The 16158-nt window shown below is 44.5% G+C and overlaps 1 protein-coding gene across 2 annotated transcripts; it reads right to left on the reverse strand.

Moving 5' to 3' along the window:
* Nucleotides 1-1742: 1742 nt before the first annotated feature.
* ENC1 (ectodermal-neural cortex 1) lies at nucleotides 1743-15248 on the reverse strand. 2 transcript variants are annotated; one of them, XM_074932592.1, is made up of 3 exons: nucleotides 15039-15248; nucleotides 8573-10385; nucleotides 1743-4886 (listed from the first exon to the last, which is right to left on the reverse strand). In XM_074932592.1, the coding sequence occupies exon 2, from the start codon at nucleotides 10371-10373 to the stop codon at nucleotides 8604-8606; it is 1770 nt and encodes a 589-aa protein (XP_074788693.1). In that variant the 5' UTR covers nucleotides 10374-10385; nucleotides 15039-15248; the 3' UTR covers nucleotides 1743-4886; nucleotides 8573-8603. The 2 variants fall into 2 exon arrangements, with proteins under 2 accessions (XP_074788693.1, XP_074788694.1); XM_074932593.1 differs by having other exon boundaries at nucleotides 15035-15248.
* Nucleotides 15249-16158: the final 910 nt, after the last annotated feature.

Below are 16158 nucleotides of genomic sequence, written 5' to 3' on the forward strand. Positions count from 1 at the left end.
TTCATGCCAGCTGGCCTCAGTGCCAGAGACCATTCCAAAGCATGTTCAATTTACTAGTACAAACAGAGACTTTTGAGACTTCCAGGTCAGGGCTGATGACCCAGGTATGCTTGATGGAACCATACTCAATGCTAATGAGCTGATTCCTTTCTAATATCTCAGGGCATTTAGTATTCATACATACTGTGAATAGAAGCAACACCTTGCAGGTGTCTATTTGACAAATTTTCTGCTGTTTTAAATCTAAATGTAATTATCTACTTTAAATTCTCATTATAAATATCGGACCTCCAGTCTAATAAGTCTTCCACATTCAGAGCCAAGCAAAGGAGTTTGAATCCATGATCAGACAACAAGAGTCATCCAATAAGTAACCTGATGCCTCAAAATGACACCTGTGACTCACTCTACAGCAGTCTGTTCATTCCCAGTGCTGCAGTAAGCATCCCAGGCTCTGGTGAAATCTGAATTAAAAAACCTAAACCCAGCTTACTGTCCAGCAAAAAGCTTGCAATGAGCACTGTAACTGATTTAATCTTATCCTGCTCTGTGAGAAGGCTGATTTCTTGCAGTATTCTTCATATTTCAAGATTTTCTGAGGTATATGTCCCACTCTCACAGCCAAAACTGATGGCAAACACCGCAAACGCAGGTTAACTGAGCACTGTTGAGGCCTGAAAGTCAATACTATGGCTCTGCCTCTTTTGGGCAAGTAAACACCCTGAAGAAACCTGTGAATTTCAGGGGTCAGCTGCATGAATTTTAAGAGGTAGATCAGAAGATTTTAATTAAAAAACTTAATTTTTGCAGAAAGCAATACTTCCTGCAGCTATCTTACCTTTATCTTTGCTAAACGAGCACCACAATTTCATTTCCAGGGCCAGGAACCCAGCTGCTCAGCTACACCAGTCACGCTGTATAGGCTAGTGATGACAACTGAAGCATCAGCATCCTTGCTGCACTGTGCTGTGACCTGTGGACACCTCCTCCTCTTTTACTTCTTCCTTCAGAGCTGTATAGGCAAAGGGATGAGATGGTAGGTAGTGCAACAACCCAAGTAAGGAAGGAAGGCCCTGTTCCTTTGCTCCAATGCAACAGATGCACACTTGAGGAACATTCTTTTCTCGGCAGACATCAGGTCAATATTTAGCAGACCTGCACAACTGAACGTCCATGGTATGTGCATGAATGACCCTGCATGATGTTATTTTAGACCTGGACAGTAGTCAGCAACACCTTAAGGCCAGAGGGCTGCTAAGCCAACACAGAAACTCAACAGCATTTATAAAAACCAAAACAATAAACCACCACCCTGTGTACACATAAAAATGTCAGTAACCTTAAAAGATCGGCTTGATGTGTGCATTATACAGAACGTTTTACACACAGCCAGCATTTTTTGCCTTGAGAATAATTAGGAAGGGTTCAAGATGACCTAATACCACTTCCAAGTCATATCAGCCACTAGCTCTCTAGCTAAACTGTACTGCAAGCACCAGCTAACTTGCATTTCCTGTTCTTAAATGTTTTAAGTCTTAACTGCTGAACTTTGAGATAGAGATCATAGTAACAGCAACACAACAGAACAAAGGGAAGTGCAACTGAAGCAGAAGCTTAAACCAAGGCAGTAAACTATATGTTGTTGATGTGCTTTTATTAAGAGACCATGTGAAGGACATTATAAGGCATTCAAAGCATTTGGGGGTGGGGAGGGAGGGGAAGAAGAGACAACTCTTGAAGTAAATGTTCCATGGAGACAAAATCTCTAATAATTTATTGACCTTCAGTTTCACATTGTGAAAAAAAAAAAAGAAAAAGTTTTACAAAACCTTAAAATGTAGTAGCAAACGAAAAGATACAACATAGACAATTTTACTTCTTCACTCGCACAGTTTCTTTTAGCACATGAACCACATCTTCAAAAGCCAGGGAAGGGAACATTATTCTGCTCTAATCACTCTTATTCAGACAGGTGTCAGACCTAGAGAAAAGGGGCTGCACAATTATACCAGAAGAGGAAGGCTGTCCTTTGTTACATGTTTCTACAGCAACCAGCCCGCAAAATAAGAGGAACCTTCCTGTCTTATGCCAGGGTTTTTGTGTGCACTCTTCTGTGAACTGCTTTTGCTTCAAAGCGTGGGGTGTTTTGCAGCACTAGAATGGTCAACTAGCTAGCCAGGATTCCCACATCAATTCAAACAGCAAGAGCCTAGCATATACCATGCAGAGCCAGAGGCCCACCCTGACTTCAGCTTCCTTCAGCCTACACACAGGAATTAACTGAGGACTTGAAAGCAGACCACAACTTTGGAAACAGCTGCAGAAAATTCATCCCACTTTTGGAAGTTGCATGGTGCTACAAAACAGATTTCACAAGCTAAGTAGATGCAATGCAGCTTCATGTCTTGACTCTGTCAGCTCGATGGAGAAAACAGGTCTCAAACTTGTATGCCCTTAATCAAACAAGAGGGCCCCTGGGGACCAGGTTCTTCTCTTCCTTGTACCTCAGGCAGTCACTAGCCCTGGGGAGAGGACATGCAAAGCACAGGAAGTCTGATTTTATTGCTCCCTTCGCACTCCCAGGAGTAATCCATAAGATCAAAGGCAAAAGCAATTCAAGGCTGTTTGCTTCAATAGGGCAACCTGTGCGAGTACAGGGACATAGGAAGGAGAGATACCCTATTTAGGATGTTTTCTTATTGCTTAAACGCCATCTAAGAGAAAAGAATCAGTGCTGGGGGAGGGGGAAAGGGAAGGCTTAAACACTTTTTAAAAATCTATCATTTCAAGAAATCAGTTTAACCGGAGGAACTGTAACTGTTCACATCTAGCTGGGCCTCACCCTTTAAAAAACTGGTAATGCCTTTGCTAATTAATCAATGTTCTTTCAGTATTCACAGAACTCCAAATACTCTTGTTTCTGAAATGTAAGGGTCTACTCCAAACAGCAAGTCAAATGTAAGGCAGCACAGAGAAACTTCCAGTGACCAGTGTAAACATTTTCAGATGACAGAACTTTCACAAATACAGCTATATCACTGTCACACAGAGAAAGGCAAACATCACCAATGTGACTATTTTTGTTTTGCATGCACACATGCAGCTGTTTACTTATACCGCAGCACACACCATGTTACTGAATGTGCCTGTTAAATTGGGCTCCAGAAACATTTACAAAAAAACACAATACAATACATGCTTCATGACAGGATCTGGCAAAGAAAGCACCTGTGAAACATAAGCTTCTGAAATCCAGAAGAAAAACAGTAGCTTCATCTGTCTCAAGACCAGACTAATAAGTAAGTTTATGTAAAAATCAGTTTGGTTTCTCAGGATTGTATCTGACGCTTCTGAGCAACCAAGTGTTTAAAGACACACCTGGCTAAGGAAAATAAAAGGCAGCAGAGTTTGAGGGCTATTTTGAAGATTAAGAGGTTTGAAATTCATTTTCTATCCCCATAAGAATTTTGCCAGAGCACTTGGGTCTTTGACACCTGGCCACTCAGATGATCATCTGAAATCCAGATGGATGAGGCAGTCCAGTCAGTGCAAAAATTGCTGCTCTTGTTTTGTTTTTTTTTTTTTTAAAGACTTCATCACTAACCTATCTTGAGGTTTTTGTTTTTATTCTTGAATCACCATACTCCACTCATTCGGGTCAATGTGGCTATACTTAAGTACCCCTCCTCCAACCCAATAAATAAATAAATAACTTTGGACAATGACTTCATCCAGGCTTGGTATCCAGAAGCTCTTCCACAGTATTTGCATTGCAATCAGGAAGCTGCACAAAGAGAGAGCTACAAGAGATTTTGGCTATTTCCAGATTAGAAATTGAAAGGCATGACCAACAAATGAAATGTAGCAAGGACACCATCTACAAGACACACCACATGCAACCTGGGGAGCCAGTGGCCTGAGAAAGTGACCTCCATGGCTTCTTCCTTTAGTACGCGTGTAATCTAAGATCCTGCCTTGTAATTCTTCCATTTCCGACTGGGAAGCCACCTCTCCCTCCCACTTCCAACTGTTATCCAAAAGTTTTCTTTCTTTGTGCAGCAGAGCAAGTCAGCGATCACAAAATGTGCAAAACGTACAATTCACACAAGCCCTTGCAACATGAAGACCATTGCAGGCATTGCTTCAGCATGCAAGCACTGAACAATAAATAACTGTATCTACAACAAGTAACATAACAGGAATGGGACAGTTTGAATTACTTATAAATACAGGGAGGAAAAGGAACAAGGAGCATTTGGGGGATGTAATTTTTATTCCCCACTGTTGCAAAAACGTTTCACCACTGGTCTGTTCCTTGTCAAGTGGAAGGTCACTCACTGCACACAGGACAATGCAACGTGGGATCTAAAAGATGTAGGCACTGCCCACAGATAAGCATGCTCCAGTTAGAGTTCAGCAGCAATAGCACTGTCTCTTCATTCACAGCAGCATCTCACTGTTTCAGACCTGGCCTGCTTCCCCTGCAGCTGGCGCTGGCACTTCAAACCACCACAAAGCGAGGTGACAACCATTTCAAATTTCACATACAAACAGCAGAGTCCGTGGAAATTGAGTGCTGTGTGCTGCACAGCTCAGAGAAGTTCCGTCTCTTCTTTTTCTCCTTTGAAGGACTGATTAATATTGGCATTAATCCACAATTACTAGCACAAGGACCTGATCATAGGTTTGTCCATTCATATTTAAACCACGTGCTGAAGCATTAAAGAAAGAGATTTTTTCCTCCCATTCCTTCATGTCTGGGTTAGATAATTTACAAGGTGCTGATGATTTTCTTCAAATGCAAGAGATGCTGAACAATTTTTCTTCATTAAAACCTTTTCTCCAGATCTGAGGTTCCAGTTCTCCTCTCCAAATAAAGGAGTAAACTAAAAGCATGGGAAAAGGGGAAACAAATAAAAAGAAGAGAAAAAAAGACTTAAAAGCTTTTGCTGAGACAATGCACCATAAGGTTTTTATTAGATGTCAAAGAAAATCTAAAACCTAGGCTTAGGATACAATCCAGTTGATGGCTTTCCCACCCCCTGCACCTCCCACCCTCCCCTGTTCCTGTGTGATAGCCAAATACTGATAAATAAGCCAGCCAAAACCATAATTACTTAGGGTCAGAATCTGTCTTTTTTATTCTGTTTTACCATCCTACTGACCCCAGAAAGACCATTTCATTTTTTGGCTATAAATTCAGTCATTTGAAATCTAAATCAAACTGGCCCAATACAGTTCAACATGATGGGCTCTGCATCCTGCATAATTTAACAGTTCTGTGTTCACCCAGAATCTTAAAGGTTTGTGGATTTGTTTGAAGCAAACATAACATTGTGCAACTTCTTTTCCACCAAAGCTCCCATGAACTCAGTGTAAAGAGTTTTTTCTATCCCTGGGCCAACACAAACCTGGCTGGAATAAAGCAGAAGGGGAGGTGAAGGTGTCTCACCCCAATGCCTCTGTTCACCATGAAGAATTCAGAATTTAATTGAGTCACAATATAGAAAGGGTCATATAATCCCCTTACTTAAAACATATCTACTATTAATTAGAGCAGAAGTCTGCCTCATTTATTTTCACACGGCAATGTGCCATGCATCAATAACTCCACCCTAGAGTCCTTTATGAATAATTAATTTTTAATGAGAAATTCAGCCTTTGGATGCTGAGATCCTGCTTTGCTTAACACTCTGAAGCTGTATTAAAATTCTGCTTCCAAACCATCATCAGCTCATCATAGTCATTTCTGATACCACTGCTAGAATTTTAGGCGGCAAATCCTGCATCATTACAATGCAAAGGAGCTCCCACGAACTCACAGTTCACTTGAACATAATACCACATCTCTCTCAAGCTGTGATGTCTAAGAACAACAGGGAACACTCATAGGAGGCACCACAGCCTACATAACAGCCCACAGCATCAGCCTCTTTGCAACTGTGGGCTTGAAACACACTATCTTTGTTATGTCTGAAAAAAGGTCTCTGCACTTAGTGTTGATTAGTCTTTCCTAGACATTCTTTAGCATAGCATGTCGTTCTTTCCGCTGAAAGGGATTACTAACACTGAAGCCAAAACAATGTTCCTTGTCATGGGATGAACTTTAAAAAAAAAATATATAAACAATTATGAAATGGAGGGGGGAAAAAATCCCTCACCTACTCAGAAGCCCCAAGTTTGAGGAATGAGACAAAGCAGACTGAAGTCTTCCTAAAAGCTGTCAGACTGGGGCCACACAGCACCATGAAAACAGAGGGTAATCAGAAGTAATTTCCTTTTTGTCCTTCCCACCCACTGACAAAGCAGCAGGACTCAGTAAAAAAAAAAAAAACCAACAAAAAAAACCCAACCAAACTACTTGCTGGATGAGCACACAGCATTGGAGAGATTTCAGTCTACAGCTGTGTTCAGCCAGTTCTCTTGTGTGTGAGTTAAGCTAAAATAATGTTTTTTAAGAAGATACAACAGAGCAAAGGAAAGCTTTTTACACCGTTATATTCTGAGGACTCTTTTTCAAAATAAAACACTCCCTCTCATGTACTGTAAACTTTAGAACAATTAAGTCAGTCTCAGAAGGATAAGTCAATATTTTTCTTGGCACAGACCAGAGTCCGGGCATTCAGTACTGCTACTCTGATAACACTGATCACTGCTGAAAGTCAGTAATAATAGAAATTAACTGAAGATGTCAAGACATTGTCCCCAGCTAGGGAGGAAGCCACCACACAAAAACTGGGGCCTCCATTTGCTGTTTGTCAGGGGTGTGATTACTCCCAGCACCCAGGATTTGTTAAGTCTCAAGGGTTTGTCCTTCTTTCCCAAGAGTAAATCTAGGGAAAATGAAGTAAGGAGAGGAGAGAGGGCAGCGTCTTCTTCAAGACAACCAACCACCTGAGACAAGAGTAGCTGATGGCACAACACATCCCAATTTCACACTAGATTTCCACGCTGACCTGCTGCTTTGCATGGGCCCAACCTTGTATTGTTTACTTAATCAAAACTCCCAGTCAGCTGAAGGGCAACTATGAGATAGATAAATCCTGTAACACAGAGAAAGGAATTTCACAACGACCCTGAATTTCTAGTTATATACTTCTATCTACACTACTTCAAAGAATTTTGTTTCATGTTTACTACAAGAGTCAGGCAAATGTGTCCTGCTGCAAAAGACACCAGAAAAAAAAATATGATCTGTCCCAAACAGAAGAACCTAGGTACGTCTTCATACACAAGCTGTCCTTCCTGTTTTCTGGAGAACCTAGGTAACCTAGATGCAAACACAGAGCTTGTTGAATTACTGCAACTGTGTTTGCCTTGCTTTTAACCTGCCTGCCTTCATGGTTATGCTATACACTGTTCACATCCAAAAGGGAACTACCACTCACAGGGCATGGATTATTTAGGATTAAGCATACCACTATATTTGTTTGGTTGGCTGGTGGCAACTGTGATTCTGTACTGAAGTCTCAAGGGTGGAATGGGGGAAAAGAGCAACACAACACTAACGGGATACTGCCAGATTTGTTGTAAAATACACAGACTAATAGTTCTGGAAAATGTCAATGACTTATTTTAAGTGATGTATCTCTAGAAAAGATAAAAATAAGAAAAAAAGAGTAACACTTGAAGTAACAGTTAGTACTTAGGAGGAAATAAACAGATTTGAAAAATATTGGCAGTATGTCTAAGTACCTAGATTTTTTTAGTGGGGTTTTTTTTGTGAATCTTTTCTCTGCTCCTTTTAAGAATCAGAAATTCACAACAACCAACCAAGGCCAAATTCAGACTTGCTGGTGAGAAGACACAGTGCTGAAGTTGCTTCTGGTAAGAGCTTGGCCCATTATGTATAATTGAACTGTTCTGGAACAGTGCACGCTATAGACCAGTAATTATTTCAGCCAGCAGTATGTATTATACGTCTTCCTGACACTATATCTAGTCCAACATATATGACCATAACTATTTTGAAAAATCTGTATTTTAAAGCTTATCAGTGGAGCAAATGCAGTGTTGGTCCATGCAGGTGCAACTTACCTCACCTATCTAGGTGAGATGGAAAATTAGGCCTGAAGTGCCCGTGAAACACCTTTCATAAGACAGCAAGTTTCCTTAATGGCTATCTGCATGGAGAAAGCATGCTGTCTGTCTGGAAATTCAAGTGAATTCACCATCAGGCTTCAGATCAGAATTTACAGTATTTTTTTTGTGCACTGTTGTCAGGAAAATGGCACCAAACCCGTGTTTAGCATGCATTTAGTATTTAAACACAGAGCAGAATTTGATTTCCAACAGATTATCTTCATTTCCCCACAAGTTGAGTGTTATTTTTGCTTAGTCCTTTATATCTTGATCACGCAGGAAAAGGCCACGTAAAGAGAAGTGGGTGCAAGATATGTGGCCAATTACTCCCAGTATCTGGCTTTGTCACAGACATAGTGCCTGGCTTATAACAGCCTGTGAATGTATGCGTATCAGTTGTTCCAGCTATAAAATTGGATTGAATACACTCACACTCCTCAGAGATATGAAAAGCCTTATTACAGTGTAATTCAAAGGCGTTATTTCTTACCTGGTCATTTGTAATTGCAACATACACACAATTATGAGGGGAGGTGCTTCCATGTGCTGACAAATGCTGTGGGAATTAACGAATAGGGCACAGTTGTTATGCTGTTCCATACATCCAAGGTGGGATCGTAGCAGTCCAACGTTTTGCATCTCTGAATGCCAAAGTAGCCTCCAACCACATACAATTTGTTTCCAGATGCCACTGCATGGCAGCTCATTCGCTTCGCTGTCACATCTCCCACCTTAGTCCACTGGTATGCCTCACTGTTGAATTTATAAGCGGAGCATGCAGAGAATTCGGTATCTCCACCCATAATAAAAATCTGGTTACCCAGAACAGCTGCAGCTGTGTAGCGCCAGGGCTGAGGGCAGGTGGCTGGTACTGTCCACCTGTTTTCACACTGATCATAGCACTGAACTTTGGGCAGCTTGTCATGGCTAACGCTGGTACCTCCAAAAGCAAACAGCTTAAGCTTTGCACTGACTACAGCCGCATTGCTTACTCCCTCTCGCAATGGGGCGACCATGGTCCATTTGTTGGTCACAGGGTCATATTGTTCTACTTGCTTTAAGGATACTGAAGGGGAAGCTGGAAGGCAACCAGTTGCTGCGGTGTGTCCTCCTACTACATACAAACAGTGCTTAAGCTCAGCAGAACCATGCCCAAACCTAGCTACCAGCATGGGAGCAGCCTTTGACCACTCCTCATGAAGGGTGTCATACACCCACACGTCTTTGGAGACTCCGTTTTCTGACCCTCGTCCCCCAGTGATATACACTTTGCAGCCTATGGCACAAGCGCTGAACTCTTTCCGTGGACTTGGTATGTCAGCCTTTGGAATGATCTCCTTTGCCTTTTGGTCCACTAAGTACAGCTTGTCACACATAAAGGTTTGGCCACCCAAAAGAAAAAGTGAATGGCCAGTTTTACGAGGTCTGGCACACAAACTAGTGACCACTCCGTCATTCTGTAAGATCTTTAACTTGCATCGTATTGATTCTTCTACAATCTCTTTGCTTTTCCTTTGCTTGGTGATAAGTTCTTCCATGGCCACATTCTCCATAAGGTATATGGCTGGCAAGAGGGCCAGTCTCACTGTCTGCAATAGCTCGGGCAGGTAACAGTGACGCTTACTCAGGTCATAGTTTACCCAGTTGATAGCTGATTCATATACTAGCCTTTCATCTTCAGTTTCTAATTCTTCACTGGAAAGGAGCTGCACTACCATGTCTTTTGGCAGCTGAAGGAAGTCTTCACTTTTACTGATACTCTGGAAGTTGCTAAGGCACATCCTCCAAGAGAGTTCATACAGCTTGGTACACTGGTGAGCATCCGACAGCAGCAGCATGCCAAGACAGTTGGTGGGATGAAGGTTTTTCTCCAGAAATTCTGCACAAGCATCCCTAATGTCCTGAAACTCCAGCATGTCACCAGCCTCCAGCAGCGACTCCGCATTCTCCTCATTGATGATAACCCTGGAGGAATATGCATAGTCCAGAAGAAGCTCCAAGACTTCAGGGTGAATCGAATTATGAAAGTTGACTTCACTGTCCTGGCTCTCTTTCAGTCCTCCACTGAACATTGCTTCAAAATAGCGGCTACAAGCAGCTAGAACAGCTCTGTGGCAGGGGAATGACCTGTTCCCAGCATGCAGAAGTACATCTGTGAAGAGACGCTGCTGACGCAGAAGGTTCAGGTGAGTAAGGACACTATCAGCATAGGATGACTTGTGGAACAAGTATATGTTTATGGAGCCAGTACTGGCCCTAGATTTGCGATTTTCATGCATGCTGACTGACATTTTCTTTCACACCTACAAACAAAGAAAATAAATTAGTAAGATTAATGAGACAGTTATTTTTGCATATCAAAAAGTGTATCTGTTATTCACTATAAGATTTTTATTAAAAAAGCCCTACTTTATAGATGAGTGGACAGAGAATTGCATCTGCCTTTTGCATGTGTTTATTTTTTTGTAAGATGAGTTTCATAAATGACATACTCCGAATTTGTTGCCCAAGAGCAGGTTTATCTTGGGAAACCTGATCTCCAACTTTCATAGCAATACAGTAAGCAAGTAAGTAAGAGGAGAAAGAAAAGGAACCAGGACTGATTTTCTCACCCTTCCCCAACCTAGACCAGTTGATTCATTACATACGTACACATGCATATGCTTGAAACATTCTCCTGTACTGAATCATAGCAGGAAGAGCTACCAGACAGAATACCTAAGGAATGTCAAAAGCTGCACAGGGAACAAAAAACCGACTAATCCCATTAGGAAACTTCCCTTTGATATAAATTCCATATGCAACAGCAGAGAATGGAAAAAAGGGAACTTTAAAATAAAAACCTAGCAATGATCATAAATGTATAGACTTGTGAAATCATAAAAAAAAGACAAATTTCAGAGATTACATTTCAAACTCTGCCAGCAGCTGCCTGCTATAATGATACAGCTTATACATACATGGACAGAGTCAGCAGACAATGTGTTTTGACTACCAGCTGAAGTCACAGAGGTATCACCTCTGAAGCTGCCTTGAGTCAGGTACTCAGAGCACAAGCCATTGATTCACTCTGAGGTTTGGAGGAGGGATAAAACAGAAGATCTATCCTATCCTACTCTGTTCCCAACAAACACAATGCTGTTTGGTCCCTGTTTGGAGATGGATATTTCTGTTACCTGCCATGATATGCAGGTCTACATATGATTACAGAAGCAAGTTTCCAGATTTAATTAAGAGCCAAGCCAAAGTAGTATGGAGTATAAGGAAAGGGAGGAATACTGGCAGCCATATAAAGCTAATGGCCAAAAAGCCACAGTGCAAGGAATAAGAGGTGAAGCATACAGAGCCCAGTGCATGCTGTGGCTGTGACCACTAAAATACTTTCACTTCTCTCTCTCCAAGCTGCAGAGGAAGCTTGGAGAAATACAAGAACCAAACTTCCCTAAATATTATAATACTCATATGCCCAGAGTCCCTTTTACTGAACCTTCAAATAAGGAACGGGGCAAAAGCCTACCTGAGAAGCGCCCAATGCTCAAAGTCAGAGCATGACCTGAGGCCACTTGTGGAGGTTTTTAATGTGGATATACTTCCCTCTCTCAGACTCAAACATTTCCATATTCCTGAGCATGTTTAAGCAGTACAGAACTGCACAACTCTACTCCCACACTTCATGCTTCAACACAAGAGCTTTACGAGCTTCAAAAAAACCCCACCATTTTTAAATAAATACACATTTTTCTATATTTGTATGACCAGAACCTTATCAAGATCAAAGCCATACATGATTAATTTCAGCAACAGACTCCATTTCAGAACAAGCAATCTGTGCATATGCAATATGCAACACCTACAGAATAAATGCAGCATAGCCTCCTTGTTAGCTGTGCTAACATACAGAATAATAGATTTTGTCACATCCAAAGATGTGATACATCTTTCCCTTCAGTCACAGCGAAAAAGCCCCTCAAACCAACATCAATTAAGGAACAAAGAGACATCTGACTGTAAAACTACCAGAGCCCATTTCCTCTAAACTGAAACATGACTTCCCTGTTGAAACTTAACTGGGATTGAAAAGAACAAGCAACACAGCTCAATATACAGTGCTCAATTCAAAATCCTCCAAAACAGAGAGGAATCCTTCCCATCAGAGCCACAAGGCAAAGTCTCTGTCTCACTCTACCATGGAAAAAATTTGGAAACGTATTTTCCCAATGCTCCTCATACCAACCTATTAAATGCACCAAGAATGACCAATTCAAGGAGGCTGGTATGTCCTCAAATTACAAATCCTTTTACAAGAAAAATTAAATTACCTTTACTGCAATTGCATTGTCTGGCAAATAAAGACTCAGATGGCATTCAAGGACACTGAGCACTAATCTCAGACTAAAATTACCCATTTATAAACAAAAAGATTATACTGACCATATACAGGTTGAAACCTGCTGGAACTGAAGGATTACAGAAAGGGTCATGGCTTGAAATACAGCTTGGAAACACCGATGGGAAGGTAAACCCTTTACTGACAAAGCACCTCCTGCAATTTTTTCAAATTTTTCCAGGCACTTTACCATTTTATGATCCCATGCAATTTAATGGATCTCTACAGATTGGCTTACCTCACACTGAGGACTTACTCCTGCAAGGTTTCCTCACCAGGGAGCAGGATGGGAGCTAAACACCCACTGATCAGAGACAATAGTCACCAGGATCTGAAGATGCTCATTGCCTCCCCTGCTCTCCATCTCAGCTAAGTCAATGTGTATAGGCCACAATCTAGGCGTAACAAAACATACATGAAAACACAGCTCTTCTCCTTTCCCCCCACACACTGGGAGAATTCGGCATATACTGGAAACTTTCTTTTATCATGCACACAGGGTTCAGAAATAGGGCAGTTAAAGTTCACATCAAACGCTGCAAACAAGGCATTCAGATCTTTCAGCAGACTCTGTACTCTTGTGTCACTTGCTCAGCATCATTCAGAATGAGCCCATAACCACAACAAAATAGAGGCAAACATAAAAACCCCACCCTGCAGTGATGCATACATTGGATGCTACAGACGATATGCAGATGGGAAGAACAGATCACTGTGTGTTACCCTAGCCCACCCACAGCCACAGTTACAGACAGTGCTGTAAAAAAAACCAAGAGCCACTGACAGCTACTGAATAAGACGCTCAGCATTTCACCCCACTAAAATAGAAGATTTTTTTTTTTTTTTTTCAGTGATCAATGCCGTTTCTCAGGAAGCACTTGCAGATTTTACATATACTGGTCTTTAACTATTCAAGTAATACTGCCTTTATCATCACAATGTCATCTACTGAGAAGAATTCAAAGTATGCCAATTCACATTTAAGATAAGCTAACATATTTTCCCAAACAGAACAAAGATACATATCTATATATATCTTTTCCTCTACTGTGGTTGCTGAGATGAGTTTACACATGGGCTAGTCGAACAAACATCCTTACAAGCAATTATCATAATTTACTAACAGACTGTTTCTGTAAGTATGTCCTTTTGCAGTTCCTGACACTTAGCTCAGTCCAAAATCTTACAAGAATATTAAAGCATATAAGTGACATCTCTGATTTCTCTATTTGCTGTTGGAAATTATGCAAGACTCAAATACTTCAGCAGAGGTAATTTACAGTCAGTAAACAAATGTTCATCTTGAATAATATGAGTCAAATCCCTTCAGGCATTTTTTTCCTTAGAAATAACAATATTTGTATGCAGAAGACAAGAAGTGGTCAGTAAATTACGGATACAGATTTTATCTAGGAATAGAGGTTGAACCAAGACTTTGATTTATAATTACACTTCAACAGGCCGCTTGTCACAGCAGCGCCAGTAGTGTACGCTACTTGAAGACTGAACAACAGACTCCCTGCCCTACTTCTTAACAGCTCTGCCGCATGCAGGTCTCAGCCTAAATCAAATGAAAAATCACGTATTTTCAAATTACTGACACATCCCTGATGTAGCCTATTTTAATATGACTCTGTAATTACAGGGTAGTGGTTGTGTTTTGTTTAGAACCAGTGAACCCGCTGAAGGAGAGGAAATCTGCTAAACAGCCAATCGATTTAACTAATGCCGCTTTCAACTGCTAAATCCGCAGCGATACTATCAGTTTCGCAGACCCAGACCCGGACCCTACCTAAAGTCCTCTAAGCCACTAACTCAGTGGCTTCCTAGGACCTGCAGTGAGACGGAAAGCAGAACATGCTGCTCCTGCTAGGAATACACTACTGTTCATCAGTTCATCACATGCAGACAAAGAAACCAAACTCTAAATTCCCCCCCCCCCCCCCCCCCAGTTCATCATAACGCCAGAACAACTCCGTCTCTGAAAAAGAACGTGCTGGATTTCTTCCCAACTTCATAAAGAAGCAGTATGAGAAGTTAAAATGCATTTGGTTTCCTTTATAGAGCAATAACCTCGTGCAAAAGTTTCTCTACTACTGCGGCGTCGCAGCCAGCTCCCGGAGCAGCCAGGCGGTCGCTCATTCCCCTGCCCTGCCTCCCGACCGCGAGGGATGCTCCGCACCTCCCGGGACCCCGAGGCGGACACCGAAGCCCACCGGGGAGGCTATTAGGCTTCCTAACAGGAGCCGGCCCTGTCCGAGGGCAGCCGCATACCGGAGACAACAGCTACCACGGATGTCGACGCACCGCCCGCCCAGCGCCCCGCTGCCTGCGGAAGGGCCGATGCTCGCCGGCGCTCCGGGCGAGGCGGAGGAGGGCCGGGCGCCGGCTGCGCCGGGGACCAGCGGGGCAGCCCGGCTCCAGCCGGAGCGGCTCCGCAGCGCCCCACGGGCAAGCGGAGACCCACGCAGCGCCTGCCCCGCGCGTGTGGCAGCCCGGCCGCCCCCCGCGGACCCGCGCTGCCCGCCCCCCCCCCGCTGCGGCAACAGGTCGGCGGGCACCGACTTACGGCAGCGGCTCCCGGGCGAGCGCGGGCGTCCCTCGGCCTCCGCGGGCGGCGCGGCGCCGCGCATGGGCGGGAAGCGCGGCTGCCGGCTCGGCGGTACCGCGGAGAAGCGGCCGCGCAGCGCCAGCGGAGGTGGTGCCGCTGGCGGGAGGCGGGACGCGGAAGGAGGGCGGGAGGTGGGGAAAAGGGACGGAAGGAAGGTGAGAAATGGGCGGCTGGCGGTGCCCGCGCTCGGCCGCCGCAGCTCTGCCCCGGCGGCAGCGCGGAGAAGGGGTATAAGGGCTGGGGGCGGGAGGAGCGTTTATGCAAAGCGAGTGAGTGACAGGCGGGGGAGGGACGGGGAGGCGGCGGCGGCGGGCAGGGCGCCGGTACCGGCGCTGCGCTGTCTCGTCCTGGCCGGCGGCAGGGAAGGTGCAAAGGTGCCCCCGCGCCGCCCCGCCGGGGGCTGCAGGACGGCCTCCCCTGCCCGCGGGCCGCGCGGTGGGCGCTCCCCATGGCCCCGGGCCGGGGCGGCGCGGTGGCCCCGCGGGGTTAGCCGGGCCGGACCCCGCCGTGCGGGCGAGCTGGAGCGGTGTTCCGCGGGGCCAGGTGGGCGCTCCCCGGGGACCGGGCCACCAGCACCCGCGGCGCTCCGAGTGGACAAGGGGGCACACGCTGCGTTGCGGACACCGAAATAGCTGGACGGGGACGGGGGAGAAGGGCCGCTCGGTGGCTGCGCTGCCTCGGCCCGCACGCTGTGCTCGCCGCGGCCAAGCCCGGGGAGGAGCCGAGAAAAGCAGCCGCCGGCGAGCCCCTCCGCAGCGTCCCGGGGAGCGGGCGGCAGGGCCCCAGGGCGTGGCGGGGAGCCGAGCACCGCTCCCGGGCGCGGCTCCCTCCCGCGGCCCCGGCGCCGCCGCGCACCGCGCTGCCACTGCGCTCTCATGAGGCCGTCACAGAGCTACCGCCTCTAGCCTCACACCGACGGGCTGCAGAAGCACAACGCTAAACCTGGCTTTAATTACTTACCAGTTAACAAAGTATGAGAAAAATGCGCTTGTGCAAAAAGCAGATTTCAAAAATAAACATCTAGACGAAACAGCAGTCATGGTATTGTGGAACTCTACGAGAAAAAAAATACAGGGTG

The sequence above is a fragment of the Athene noctua genome, chromosome Z (assembly GCF_965140245.1).
Source record: "Athene noctua chromosome Z, bAthNoc1.hap1.1, whole genome shotgun sequence".
Taxonomy (NCBI): domain Eukaryota; kingdom Metazoa; phylum Chordata; class Aves; order Strigiformes; family Strigidae; genus Athene; species Athene noctua.

Bases quoted from the DNA above. Each gene is read 5' to 3' on its own strand.
- ENC1 (XM_074932592.1), bottom strand. From the start codon at position 10,373: ATGTCAGTCAGCATGCATGAAAATCGCAAATCTAGGGCCAGTACTGGC.